The following is a 15,444-nucleotide window of genomic DNA, read 5'->3' as shown; positions in this document are numbered from 1 at the left end:
TGTGATGAAACCTTACAAAATCAGCCCTCAGCCAAATATCACCAGCCATAATATTTTGACTTTTTTATCCTTAATTATTCACTGCTTCTCATTCCTAACAGCAGGCATCACTTATCCCTGATGAAGTTATAAAATCAAAACATACAGAGATCTACTAAAATGTTAAAACTGCCAATCTATGCTCAACCATCCATCCATTTTCCGTTTTCTATGCTGCATATCCGTCAGGGTCGCGGGGTGGGGGGGCTGGAGCCTGTCCCAGCTGACCAGGTTCACAATGGACTGGTCGCCAGTCAATCACAGGGCTGACACACAAAGACAGACAACTACACTCGGTCATGCTTTCCCCAGCATGAAGTCTTTTTCTGTATTTGCCTTCCAGATAATTCCCGCCAGCAGAGCAGCCATGTTCCGGTCTACATCCGCCTGCTGGACATCAATGACAACGCTCCCACCTTCGCCACTGTGTATGAAACCTTTGTCTGTGAGAGAACTAAGGCTGGTCAGGTACCACATGCTTTATTACTTCACAAATATTGTACTGTGTAGCTTTGATAGACAGGCAGGAGGTGTGAAAGGCATTGCTTGACAGCAAAGTAACCAGACTTAATCAGGCTTGTGCAGCATCAGGTCGACTGTCCCACCAATCAGAGACTGGGACTGGTGTTCAATAATATTTTTTTTCTCCTCTGAATCCATCAGATCCACATATTGAGTCCATGTATCAAATCCCTTTTAAAATTCATCCAGATTCATCTTTTAAAATGAGTGTAACTACAGTTAAAAAAAAGGAACGAAATGACATCTAGACATTGTTAACTGAAAAGGTGTTGATTAGATATGTCTCTGACACATTGAAATAACACCTGGAGCTAACTAACTTTAGCATATCTTACTTTTCATGAGATACTTGTTCCAAATCTGGTGGTCCTGGATCAAAACTATGCAGCTTATGAACTTAAATTAACATTGCATTAATATGCGTTCACAGAGGTTTAATTAGAAGATTCCAACTCCTGAGAGTGGGGTGACAAATATCATGTATCATATTTCACCAGAAATGTCTCACTGCTTTGTCAGTTTTTCTAGACTGAAGAATGAATGCGGTACACTCATCATCATAGAGAGCTGTTAGAGAGTGGTGCTTCTTCTCTTGCAAATAATCTTTGGCTGAGTGCTGTTGGGCGCAGTTTGTTTTATAAAGGTATTCATAGAATTAAATCAGTGAAAGCTCTTATAATCTGCTGTCTAGTACCGAGAATCCTGTCTCATGAAGGTGCTGTATATTTCTCTTTGCAAATATAAAAGGGCAAAGAGAGAGAAAAGATTCAGTAGAAATGTGTTACATTCATAGCTTAGCAAATTCAAGTATTCTACCTGGAACAAGATCCAAAACTCAAATCAGTACTACACAGCAGGCCCTGCGGCAAAAAAAAGAAAAAAAACAGAAATGACAAGAAAGCAGTAATTTCATTACATCCCGCGGCAATCGTCAGTAATTTTCCTGTTGCTGCTGTGGATGTGTGGAGAAGCTACTAATTATTACTTCACCTGAGCCAGCAGGGGCTCTCTGTGCAGAGAAATGACAGACCCACCACAGAGTGGGACAGGGCTGCACTGTCAGGCAAAACCTATATTAGATTTTAAATTAAGGTAATAATCACATTCACAAAACGCTAACATTGTCTTAAAGACACTAACAATAGGCTCTGTCTCCGTGAGCGCTTGGCTGCTGTAGCTGTGGACATATGGCTGCTGTTGGAGGTATTGATCGAACACACTGCTGTCTTTTCAGAGCGTTTCTGCTACAAAAAGTAGTCAATCATAGCAACCGGCACTATGTCAAATGCTGCATCATGCACATAGTGCCCTATTATGTGTACCTGCACGTGTTCAGTAACACTTTTGTGCTTGAGTAGAGATCATCAAATGGAGCTGCGCATATGTTTTGTCTTCTTACAGTTTATAGGCCAAAAGTGTGGAAGGTTAGGGGGGCAAAATTAAAGGGCCATCCTGATTTATTACAACTCCTTTTCAGGGTCGAGGCCATCACTTTTATCAGTCATAAGAACATTCCCTTAAGCGAGGTAACTCCTGAAGTCTGAGAACGCTGCACCAAACACAAGCATCAGACAGATAGACATGTTGTGAACTGTGGGTTAGCCAGTACATACACCATATAGACAGAAGTACTGGGACACACTTCTTTATTGTTGTACCTGTGTGATGTTGGCATGTTTGCAGTGAATGCAGTGTTATGTGATGTTCCTCAACATATCCACAGCCACCTTTGAAAAGAAATAGACTCACTCACATAGTTTGACAAATAAAACACACACGCGCATGATGGCAAACTTCTGCTAACTAATGATCCATAAAGAGGCTGCACTCTGACATTATTTCAGTGTGCAGCACTGAATCTGAATGAGCTCCAACAGAGAGTGAATGAACAGGCTCCAAAGGCCACCCGGAGCAGGTGGTGCTGTAGTTATTGTGCAGTGATGTGCTTTTGTGAATCTCTTATGGGATGAGGGCAAGAGGTTGCAGTGAGTTGCTAAGCCCCTTTTATGAACAGAAGCACAGCGTTTACGTGGAGTCAGCTGTTGTTGTCACACTGACCCTTGTACCTGGTTTGAGGAATGTAGGCCAATATGGCTCCTGTCTTTATTTTAAAGAATTTTTTTGGCCCATCAAAAACATAAAAGTGCATTGATACAAATCTGAAAAACAAATTTTACATGAGTGATATTTGGAGCCAATGAAACAATCAGAGTATTGATATACAGTAGCAATACTAACACAATTTTGACTTTGTTAAATCTCTGTAATACTGAATATTTTATCAGTCAAAACTCTGAATTTGAATGTTCTCAATAGTGCTTAGTGTAATTGTACTCTGCTGTAATACCACTTGATATGATTCATCATGCACTGTATGAGATGCGACTAATGTGATTAAAGCGCAGAAGCTTATACATGCGCATGCACTGTACACACACACACACACACACACAGTCCTGGAGCTGTGATTGACTGTGCTCTTGGAGACCACTTGGTTTCATTCTGTTGTGGTGACTGACGAGCTAATCTGTCATGGACAGCAGCTTTCACACATGAAGAATAGCAAATAGGGTTTTATACAAACACACACACACGTATTCACGCACACTTACACAAATATATCATGCATGTAATATTATGCAGTGAGTAATAGAATTAAAAACACTAATCTGTATCTGTAATCACACACAAACACACACACACGCGCGCCTAACACAACATGCTGATGCCAGTCACATGCACACACATCATCATCTTGACATTCTTCAGTATGGTGGCTCGCTGCCTTTCTCACGTCCCTGTCATCCTCCCATCCTTTCATCCTTTAATTCCTCTGCCCTTTCATCTGTCCATCAGTGTTAATCATCGGTGTTTGTTCTCTGGATATCCTCTACTGCCTCCCTCATGCCCTGGATTTGTTTGGGGTGGGGTGTGTGTGTGTGTGTGTGTGTGAGTGTGCGCATGCATGTACATGTATGTGTTATTGGCACAAATCTTTGATAAAGCCTTTAATCTCTCAGCTAGTGTCTCCCATTCAATTAAATAAGGCTGTGTTTATAAAGTAAAACATAAATACTTTGAGTCACCACCAGCTGAAAAATGACAGGAAGATACAACTTCCCGGGGTTCAACAGCAGTGCTGCAGAGCCCCTGCTGTGCAGTGAGATTTATTTTATTTGTACATTAAAGCTTCTTTAATTGATTTTTCTTGTTTTTGGCCAAACCCAACAAGAACATACAGTATCACCACCTATTTGCACATCGAGCAGACTTAAAGCCACATTGTCATCCTTTTTGGAGTTGTGTTTGTGTCCACCTGATGCATGTAAGTCCAATATGCGGTCTCATTTCATGTCTGTTTGGTCTCCATCAACCCCTGAGAAAAATCACTGCCTTTAGCAGCTGGCAGCTAAATGTTTCACTATGTTTTCCAGCTAGTTGCTAACTGTGTATGTTGGCTTTTTAGTGTTGGGAAGGGAGTGGACAGTGGGTTTATCAGAGCTTTCTAAGTGAAAAGGCTGGAGTTCGTGGGCCAGAAAACCAAAGAGATTAGCTAAAGACACTAAAGTGCTCCATATCACTGAGGGGAGTCAAGCTTGGCACCAGGAGCAAGCGCTTTCACATTACATGCAGTCATTTTTTCCATCGTATTTAAACAAATATTGATTAGTGTAATTTAAATTCAATTCAATTCAATTTATTTATATAGCACCTTATACAATCAAAATTGTCTCTAGATGCTTTACAGAGACCCAGAGCCTGAACCCCTGAGCAAGCAGACAGTGGCAAGGAAAAACTCCCTTTTAACAGGAAGAAACCTTGAGCAGGACCCTGCTCACAAGGGAGAACCATCCTGCTGATAGTTTAACTGCTCATAGCCAAACTATTTGCAGATAGATAGATAGACAGACTTGAGATAAAAGGGAATGCAACGAATACTAAAAAAAAGCATGGCAAATTCTATTGACTGAATATTGAATGAATGAAAAGGCTAAAACATGAACCTCAGCTCAGGTGTTGTATTTGCATTGATATCGTTTCCCGTCCCTAATGCAGCCTTTTCTGATCTCATGCTTCCACTCTAAACTCTAAATTTGAATCTGTCCAACAACCTGAAGCCCATTGAGATTCCTTTACAGGTTCAGTTTTTTTGTTGCCTTAAAGTGATTCCCCAGGCAATTTCTATCTTTGGAGGGTGAAGCTCTCACCCCCTGTAGATTTGAAAGCTAGAAAAGTTCAGTGCATGCTTCTTCACAGAGAACAGCAGCTGTGCTCAGCTTGAATTCAGTCAGCTACAATGGATCCCAATGGTGACAAGTTTACACTGTGGGGGGAATAAAATACTGTATCAAAACACCAAAACCCAACAAAACCTCTGGAATCTCTGTTGCAGCACAATCCATTTCATTGTCTATCCGTACAAGAGTGTAACTGTGGTATAGACATTGGAGGGTCTAAACGAGAGCTTTTAAGTGCATTTCCCACAGTTCTATGTTACTTATGTTTGACAGTCCACACATTTAGGGCATTGTTTTGAAGACTCAATTGACCATTTGAATTTGCATTTAAAATACTGATCCAGACATAAATTCGCTGTTTTAATGTCTTGCTGTCAAACTCCTCAAAGCTCCACTGGAAACAGCACAGAGTGTTTCAGCACATTTAGAATAAAAGAGAATTAATCAAGGATGGCAAAGAGAGAGAGAGAAAATAACAGCTATTACATGATTACATAGCCTTCTGCTGTTGATAATTGTGTGAAACCATGATATCTCAAATATAACAACAGGATGTGTTATATACATGGTTATGACATGAAAGCAGAAGCACACTGAGTTTGGATAAACAAAAAGGTAATAACGCATACATCTGATCCCTGTCACATATAAAGTCAGTAAAATGAACATGAACAGTACAGTAAACCCATCTGCAGTGTCTACTGTCCTACTTCAGTGTGTTATTTTATGAGTTGCGTTGTTGACAGAGATATTAATGGCTTATTTATCACAGACACCAGTGATCCTGATAATATCCAAGCTGTTCTGTTGGCAGCTTTACCGCACAGACAGTGGTGACAGCAGTGTGTGCCATCCATGTGAACAGAGCTTCCGTCCCTGCCAGTCCTTTTCCATTCAGTGACTCCTCTTAATTCACTTTAATCTATTGGGATGTTTATTTTAATGGATGTTGGTGTCTCTGACAGCGGATTCAGACGGTGAGTGCGGTCGATGCCGATGAGCCATCAGCGGGCCACAAGTTTTTCTTCAGCCTGGCTCCTGAGGGAACCCATCGCAGCAACTTCACTGTCCGAGACAATGGAGGTAGGCAACAGTTGACCAGGCACAACGCCTTAAATGAAGTATGTTCGTTATATAGAAAAGACATTAATTAAACAAATACATTTACCTAATATGTTCAGCTGTTTACTGATGGATGGAAACAAGAAAATAAAAAGTCATTTTAAAAACAAAAAAAGAAGAAGACGACTCTGTCAGTCATTCCAACAAGTGTATTAGCTGCAGCGCTGAGCAACAGACCTGGTCAGGGTACCCCACTTCTAGCTCAGCGTCAGGTGGGCTGACACTGACTGGCTCCAGCCTCCCACAACCCTTCAGTGGTTATAGATGATAGACTGACAGATGAAGGGATGCTATCGGTACCAGCATGATCACACACACTGTATGTTCAAAGCCTGGGAGCTAGACCCTGTTTACACAAAGTATTATCAGGACTGTGATTTGTACAGATTTAGTGACTGTGATCCAGAGCCTTTGACTTTGACATTTGTCATATTGGTTGCTATGGATGTGGTTAATCACAAGATAAATCAAGTCAATGTTTCAGTTGAGGTTGAATTAAAGGTATAGGCATTTTTGGAAATATGGCCAAGAATTAGTTAGTTAGTTTTTGGTTATCAGTTGAATGCAAAGCTACAGCCAGCAACCTTAACCACAAAACTAATGTGGGCCACATCTTTCTATCAAGCCATATAAAAACAGAGATCCATTACTGAGGATGTGCTGTCTCAAGTCTTCCTCATCACCACAGATGTTGGAAATCCAGGTACTGCATAACATCTGTGGCAGTATTCGTAGAACCATAGTTATATTCGTGATTGATTGGGGTTGTAATTTGAAAATAGAACTGAAATGATTTGATCTGAAATTTCAAAGTGACTATTTCATATATTATTGGATAAATATTGGTACAATTGCTTTTTTTGGCAACATGAATGTGTTCTTGAGCAATGCACACTTTATACTTTTTTACTACTTTTTTTTTACATTTTTGTTTCTGTGGCAACTGCTTAATTCAACAGTTCATTAGCCCCAAGTTGTAAAGTAGCTTCATCATCATCATCATTCTTTGTCCCCTCACTGAGATAGAAGGAATGACTGTCACCTTGTTGAACCTACATTTTTCTTTCCAACATAAAGAGATTAATAAAGTGATTTTAATTCCCATTTATGCTGTGTGAAAGATTAGGTGACAGAGCGTGCACTGCAGGTGAGCCGTTCTGGTATTCTAACTGAACTTTCTTATGCTCAGATAACACTGCTGGCATCCTGACACGCCGAGCCAGTTACAGCCGCCTTCACCAAAGCATCTACCTGGTTCCCGTAGTGATTACCGACGGCGACTACCCCATGCAAAGCAGCACTGGCACCCTCACCGTGAGGGTGTGCACGTGCGACCGTGAAGGCAACATGGAACTGTGTAATGCAGAGGCTCTGAGCAGCTCTCCTGGTCTCAGTACTGGAGCTCTCATCGCCATTCTCCTGTGTGCCATCATACTGCTGAGTGAGTATGGCGATATCTGTATCAGCATCCACCACGGCGTTCTGCTCAAACAGTACAGAGTTACATTCATTTGAAAAACAATTAGACTAAAATAGGACAACAAGGTGAGCTAAAACACATCATACAGATGTTTAGGTTTAGACAAAACGAGACATTTGAAGACGTGATCTCTGTCTTGGATATTTTCTCAATATTTCTTGGTCATGTGTGTTTTGAATCTACACTTGTAATACTGTGCAGATTTCTGTGTTGAACTGAAGTGCTATTTCTGATCTGCAGCCCAAATACAAGAGTAGTCAGGTCACATGTTGCATTAGAATTAAAGCTATGTTTTGGTGACTCTAGTACCAGCAGTATTTTTTTTTCTATTCAATCTCAGAAGTCAGGTAAACAAAAGTAACTTTTTTTTTTTTTTTTTTTTTTTTTAACTCAAGAATGTCCTGGGCTTCTCTTACCCAAAGCATGCTGGTTTGTACACAAGCCACAGAACAAGACAAGACAAGTCAACTTTATTTGTATAGCCCATTTTTACAAGCAGTTTGTTTAAAAGGGCTTAACATAACATCAGCAACATCCTCTGCCCTTCAACCCTCACATCGACTAAGGAAAAACTCCCAGAAAAACCTTTAACAGGAAAAAATGGAAGAAACCTCACGGTGAGCAACAGAGGAGGGATCCCTCACCCAGGACGGGCAGACGTGCAATGGATGTTGTACAGGCAGGAAAGCAGTTAACAACATGAGAACAACATTACTAAAAAGACAAGTAAAACAAAATCTCAACTCATAAGAATTTTAAATTTTTCATGCCATTCATCCGTTCAGTTTCACTTTCCATACCACCTCAATATGATTTTAACATTTCACAAGAATGAAATTCTAATAATGAAATTATAATGAAATGCTGTATGGTGAAATGCTGAGGAAACTCGGAGCGGGACCCGGCCCGCAAGGGAGAACCTCCCCGCCGATAGCCGGTGCACAGAAGAGAACATGCTTAATATATGCAATGTCATTCAGTTGACTTTTAGTTGCTTCTTTCAAAGTTTTTAACATGAATAATGAAGTTTAATAAAAACAATTAATTTCTAAAGAAACCTAACTGGTAAAAAGATATAGAAAAAAAATACATTTAGCTTTTAAAATTAAAATAACAGGAAAATAATTATAACCTAAATGACGTGTTTGCACGCAACACGAAGAATGTATGATAACACTTGAGTTTGCCCAGTGAGTTGCTTCCATTACACGGCATCGTAAACACAAGCAGCCACTGTGCTTTCTCGTTTGCTGTAATGGAAAACAGTGGTGGTTCAGAGCTCCCGTCTGATGCTGCTCATCAGAATCAAACTTGTATGGAAATGAATGCATCTCATCTGCCGCCACATCCCCACTTATCCTCTTATTCACACAGTGGTCACAGTCCAGTGGGCTGTTGGGAAAATGAATACATATTTATGCTTCTGAAAGTGCAGTCATTGCAGACTTAGTGGACACACACCAGGGACATTGGAAGTCGGTCAGAGTGGGGGGGGGGGCTGCTGAGAGAAAGTCAGTCTGTAATGTCATTGTGCAAAATGTTGCACAACATTCATAGTTTTTCCTTTAATTTGAGGGGGCAAGGTTCATAACAGCGTGAGAACATTTTACATAAAGCAAACTTGAACTCCGACATCTTCTAAGTCAGAGCAGCCACAGCAACTGCACAATAAAAAACATTGAAGTCAAGCCTGAAAGCTGCCAGCAGAGGACTGGCCTATGACCCCTAGTATTTTATTATAACTTATTATGATGCTCATTCGGTCAGCGTCGAATCTGCTACTATGAGACACCCATCATTCTGTTTGTCACTCCAGTCTGCAGATTAGTTCATCCACTTCACCGATGAATTTTTTTTGACATTTTATAGACTTAAGTATTAATTGAGTAATTGTGAAAATAGTCTGGAGATTAATCAGCGACGAAAATAATCACTAGTGGCAACCTGACATGGTACGATACCATACAATATCACATGAAGCAATGGATACCATGAATTGGTTTGTCAGGCTCACTGGGTAAAATATTCCACTTCCACTTCTAATTGTCAAACACAAAAGCATTTGTGCATTTTCACCAAAGATTTTTAGATAATTTTTTCATAAGGGTAGGTCACTCGTAACATGAGAGTAGCACTGACATCACTGTACTGACATGTGAGTATCAGTCATCACCCAGGAGGTGGGCTTTATTAGCATCAACATAATTCCCACCAACAGCCTTAAAGTTGAATTTGTAATGAAATAGACGTTGATATAACAGCCTGGGGACGAAGTACAGTGCAGACTGCAGCTACAGTAGTTCTTCTCAACTGGAATGAATGCCAGAGAAGAGACACTACAGTTAAGAGATCAGACAGATCCACCACACTCATCTAGCTGTGATCACTTAGACCTATTGGGACTGTAACCACGCAGGTTGGACTTGAACCATTTCCTATTCACACCAAAGAAAAAAAGTTTAGGTGTGATCACACCCTAAGAACGTAACCTTTCAGAAAATGTGGGATAACACATGTAGAACTTATACGAAGGCAGAGAATATATTCAGACGTCTATTTATACCAGAACCAAGAAGCCAGTTCTCAGTTTGTATCCTGATAGAACCCTCATTGTGTATGCTTAAAATGGTAATCATAACACAGCCTTGAGCCTGTAGTAGGGCTGATATGCATATGAATGTATTCATCATCACCCCAATCATCACATTACTATTTTCTTTTTTTCCTTCTCTCCCTCTGTTCATTTCTCTTTCAGCAGACATCACTGACTCTCTCTCTGCCCTGTACACACTATACAATAACCGCCTTTTTATCAATACAGATCTTTCTCATTCTGTATTTCTGTATCCACCTCCATGTTTAGCTTTACTTTTCCCTTTCAATATCTGGTGTTCTCGCATTCGCAGCACAGCTCACGCTTTCCTGCTCCTTTGCAGACCTTTCATGCCGTGATTTGCGGTGTTACTGTGTATGCATTATTGGTTATCTCAGCTCTCTGACCTTAACTCCGCCTCTGCTCTTTCTTGTTGCTGCTGTGCTCCTACTTGATTTAAATTCAAAACGGCCTGCATGAACTCAGCCAATCAAATGTTCTGCATGATTACTTATGGCTGAGCCCTCTCTGAAATCAAAGGCTGCCGTCCTTTCTGTCTGCCTGTGACCGGCCTGTGCAGCCTTTATGTTTTTACACTTATTTTATTACACCGTGTTTAAATATCCATGGCTTGGTTTGAATCAAGAAGTATGATACACATCTTCAAAAACAAGTCTGCTTTTCCTGTTCATATTTCCATTGTTGAATACTGTGATACTGTGCTTTTTATCACCAGCTGGAGGTTTGATTTAGTTTCATTTGTTTTCATTATGAAATGAAAATGAAGGTCCAGTCTGTTGCTATTCTCACATACAGTAGCTTACTGCAACATTTATCCCACACACCCTTTTGATGTACTTGAATGCTGTCAGTGCTCTGCTATCTCTTTTGCTGCCAGACCTCAATGTCATGTTGTCACATGCTGTAGTATTTCAAAAGCCCCACCTCCATCCCCACATGCACCTGTAGGCTTTAAATCTATAGTGCCCTTAGGGGGAAGTTATTATCGTCACTCCCCACTCCCCAACGAGTTAGGTTTGGCGCTACCATGTGGGGAGTGATGAGGTCAGAGCCTGGACATCAAATATCAACATTGTATATACTCTACAGTGGCAGACTCAGGCTGTTTGTTTTGGAACAGAGGTGAAGAAAAATAAAAATGGCACCAGATGTATGTCGTGAGGCGCTGGCGTGCAGAAAGTTGCTACAACTCAATAATAACACTTGTCAAGCACACACAGTTGTTTTTACACCACTCACTTCAAACAAAATGAAGGGAAAAGCTGACTTTTCGTATGTATGAACAAGGCCGTCCTTAGTACAGTTGTGAATGCACATCACTTTTTGGTGTCGTTTGGTTTTAAGTGGTTTAGATAATCTGGCTAAACCGTTAACTTCTTGCCCTCACTTCATTGTAGTGTTGTCACCATGGTCCCAAACCTAAGCAGTTAACTTAAATATAGAGTTGCATAACCAATATAAACAAAGCTACTCGAATGAGACCATTGAAATAAACAGAAATATTCCTTTGAATTACCATCTGTTCTCATTTGGTTGTATATTCAGTGCTGTTTACTTTAAAATTGTCTAATTCCATATCTTCTGGCTGTTGTTTGTTGCAGTGATCGTCGTTCTATTCACAGCGTTGAAACGCCAGAGAAAGCAGGAGCCTCTCATCATCTCCAAGGAAGATGTCCGGGACAACGTGGTGAGCTACAATGATGAGGGCGGAGGTGAGGAGGACACCCAGGCTTTTGACATTGGAGCACTGCGACACCCAGACGCTGCCGCCGCATTGGAGGAGTCCACCAAACAGAGGCGTGACATCATCCCCACTGACACCCTGCTGTACCCGCCGCACCGCCGTCCTGCCCCCGCTCCCTCTGGCCTCATCATGCCGCCAGTAGGCATGGCGTCACGGGATAATGGGGACGTTCGTGAGTTCATCAATCAGAGAGTGTTAGAGAACGACTGTAACCCAACAGCGCCCCCATACGATTCGCTGGCCACCTACGCCTACGAGGGTGCAGGATCAGTGGCCGAGTCACTTAGCTCGCTGGGCTCAGCGTCGTCTGAGGCTGAACAGGACTACCACTACCTGAGTGACTGGGGGCCAAGATTTAGGAAACTAGCTGACCTGTATGGTGCTGAGGACAGTGACTTCTCCTAACAAAAACACCAAATTACACACTCACTCCCACATGAGGACAAGGATAGGAAAGATTTTGACCACTGCAGGACCAGATACAGCAGCATCTATTTACCACAAACTCAGTATCAGAGATTGTGACCGTTGCTGATGAGCTTTAAGAAAACGTGAGTACATTTAAAAATAGAGACAACACACACTCCACATGATGAACCAACAGATGTGCTGGCAGATGTTAATTCCATTTAATGGGATATTTAAAAATGCTCCCTGATTCTTGAGCTGCCTTCACTGCACATGGATCCAAAAACGCTTAGCAAGTCATTTTCAGAAGGAGACAAGAAGTCCTAAATATCTGATCTTGGGAACGGAAACTAATGGATGTAGAAATGTAAATCAACCAGCACAATTGGAAAGCCCAACAATCTTCACCCATCAGTGTAAACCTCTTCAAAGAGTCATTTCAGGCCTGAATGGAGTTCTGAATCAAATTTGGACTGTATTTTGTATTGAGAATTGGACTTTAAACACTTTCAGGCTTTGCTTTAATCTCTCCTTGGTTACCAAATAACCATTTTGCAGAGTGTTTCTTGTGGCTTTTGACAGAATGGGGGAAAGTATTCTGAACCAGATGAGTCAACAAAACACCACTTACCTCTGCAGATATGAAGTGAAGAGTGTGGGGAAGAACACCTTTGTTTTTTGTTTGTTTTGACTAAGTGCCCTTCTGCTGCCCTTCGAGCTTAACTGTGAACGCCTGTAGGTTGGCTGACATCGGAGAGGGCGAATGACTCTTACATGATTGCTTGTTGTTTTTTTTTTTTTTTGCTGTCTTGTACAAACGGACCATTCCAGAGGACCTGTTGATAAGGATCCGTGCTTGAATCTCGCCTTCTTCGGGACACAGAGTAAAAAGAGGATAACTCACATGACTAAATGCACTGATTTCTTTATGTTTATGCAGGTTTTTAGATTATTTTAGCTGTTTTTTTTGTGCTGCTCACACAAAGAATATATATGTTCACAGCATCATTTCTAGATTTTTAGCGCTTGATTAAGTGTATATTGTGTCTGAAATGTGGTTGAACTGAGTTTTATTGGACATATGCTGAGTTCTATAAATCTCTCATTTTACTGTCTTTTTTTCTCTAATATACAACTTAAGATATCACAGACAGTTGTTGAACAGTGTTGAAGTATTTTCATTGAGAATATTCTTCATATTTACATAAGGGACAAGTGGAAGCCTTGTCATAACAGTTGAGCTGTCACTTTTTATTCATAAATTCAGACTGAACTTGCTGGAACACGCCCCTCCTTTTTTTTTTTTTTTTTTAAATAATAAGTAATTAAAACCAAACTTATCAACAAAATGAACACTTGAACATACATGAGTATGATAAAAACTGCCTAAAATGACAGAAACCATCTTTGGAGAAATTTATTTGACATGTAGTTTGACTTTTTAGTTTAGCTGATGTCCCTTTTTGAACGTGTTTTGGCTTTAATTTTGGGGAGGTATCATGTCGTCCATCTTTATTTACGCGGCACCAGAAGAGAGGCAACAGTTAGCGACTAGCTGTTGAAAGTATGAGCATTTAAGAGCTGAAAAGCAGTGTTGATTGAGCCAAACTAACTGAATACTACATGTGGAGATTGCTCATGTATACATAAACATCACTCCAAAGGGATGCTAATATTGCTCCCTCTCTGCTAACACATTAGCCATAACAGGTTAATAAAAAGTTAATGTTTTGTTAAATCAATAGTTCAATATTTTGGGAATTGGGCTTATTTCTGTTATTCTTTTACATAGTTTGATGTCAATATTGATACCACTCTCATGTCTGTACTGCAAATATGAAGCTATTGTAACCGCCTATTATCTTAGCTTAGCTTCACTTAGCTTAGAGAAGCAGCCAGCTGTGTCCAAAGGTAACAAAATACATTTACCTCCAAAGCTCACTGATTAACACCTTATATATAATTTTTGAATACATGATCCAAAGGATAAACTATCTCATGTTGATGCCAAAAAAAAAAACAATATATTCAGGAGCAACACATGCTAAGCAGATAATCATGACACTAAACCATCTGAGAAGTGAGGTATTTTGGATTCAGCACTAAATGGGAAAACAGTAACGTTACCTGACAACAAATGCAAGTCAGGACGCACCGTGGATGAATGGAACCACATCGGTTTTACAACATAGCACTGGCTCAGGATTTGGTTTTGTGGTTTTGCATTCAGAGTAATTTGAACAAATTACTTCTTAGGACACATTTGTTTCAACTTGACCTCTAAAAAGTGACAGCCCTACTTCATAGATTGAATGTCTTTTATTGACTGGAAACCTCATTTTCAGCTTAATATGTTTTCCTGTTCGTACCTGTTTACTCTGACGTGCTCACATCGTTTGAAGATATGATCCAAATGTTTTTGCCCAAAGCAATCCTGCCACACTTTGTCAGAGATGAGGAAAAAAAATAAGAGCTTTTTTTATTTAGTGGTTTATTGCTTAGTTTTCTTCATCCCATCATTGTGTTTTATTCAGACATGGGCTTTTCTGATTAAATGTTGTAATTAAATGACACTGGAAAGAAGTGTATTCACTTTTTGCTTTGACATCACAGTAATGAAGCAAAATATTGAAATCACGACAGTCCGCTTCAATGCTATGTAAAAAATAACATGAGGGATGAATGTTTGAAGTCAAAATCATTCACTGATTCAGATTCTTTGTTCTTCTCATTTGCTATCAGGAGTTTGTATTGTGTATTTTGGCAGTTTCAGTAAAAGCAGCAGTTTGTTCCAGTTGTGTTTTGTGACTGTGGTCTGCTCTGAAGGCTTAAAACAAAAATGTCTGCATATTTTTCTTTATATTGTTACTCATTCTTTTTGTATCAAATATTTATAGGACACATGATATTCTTGGAGAGAAAAAAAAAAATCAAAATACCGTCCAGCTTCACTGTTTTCTAATGTAATTTTGGAGGTGTGAATCTCGCTGTGGGCAGTCTACCGTTCATATACGATGTGCTATCAAGTTGTTTAATTTTATCAAAATAAACTTTTACAATGAAAGTGTTCTTGGTTTTTTGTTTGTTTGTTTTCGGGGTTATTTGGTTTGTTCTTTTTTTAATTCAGTGACTCATTAAAAGTTGCCTGTAGTATCTTAGAGATAAAATAACATAATAACACATTCTGCTTATTTCTGAAGCTCATTAATAACACTATTGCCCCTGCTTCTTCTATAGGTTCAAATGGATGTGTCTCAGGTGTAAATAATCAAATGAA

The 15,444-nt window shown here is 40.0% G+C and overlaps 1 protein-coding gene across 1 annotated transcript in view; it reads left to right on the top strand.

Moving 5' to 3' along the window:
* cdh6 (cadherin 6) overlaps positions 1 to 15,231 on the top strand; it is a 73,383-nt gene extending 58,152 nt beyond the window's left edge. Inside the window, exons 9-12 of the mRNA XM_046408512.1 lie at positions 383 to 507; positions 5,765 to 5,882; positions 7,111 to 7,362; positions 11,617 to 15,231. Coding sequence (XP_046264468.1) covers positions 383 to 507; positions 5,765 to 5,882; positions 7,111 to 7,362; positions 11,617 to 12,164 — 1,043 coding nt within the window. The 3' untranslated portion in view covers positions 12,165 to 15,231. The remainder of the gene's footprint in view (positions 1 to 382; positions 508 to 5,764; positions 5,883 to 7,110; positions 7,363 to 11,616) is intronic.
* The last annotated feature ends 213 nt before the right edge of the window (positions 15,232 to 15,444 follow it).

Source organism: Scatophagus argus, chromosome 13, assembly GCF_020382885.2.
Source record: "Scatophagus argus isolate fScaArg1 chromosome 13, fScaArg1.pri, whole genome shotgun sequence".
Classification (NCBI taxonomy): domain Eukaryota; kingdom Metazoa; phylum Chordata; class Actinopteri; family Scatophagidae; genus Scatophagus; species Scatophagus argus.
Note: the sequence above shows the minus strand (reverse complement) of the source record. Positions and strands in the feature narration are given on the sequence as shown.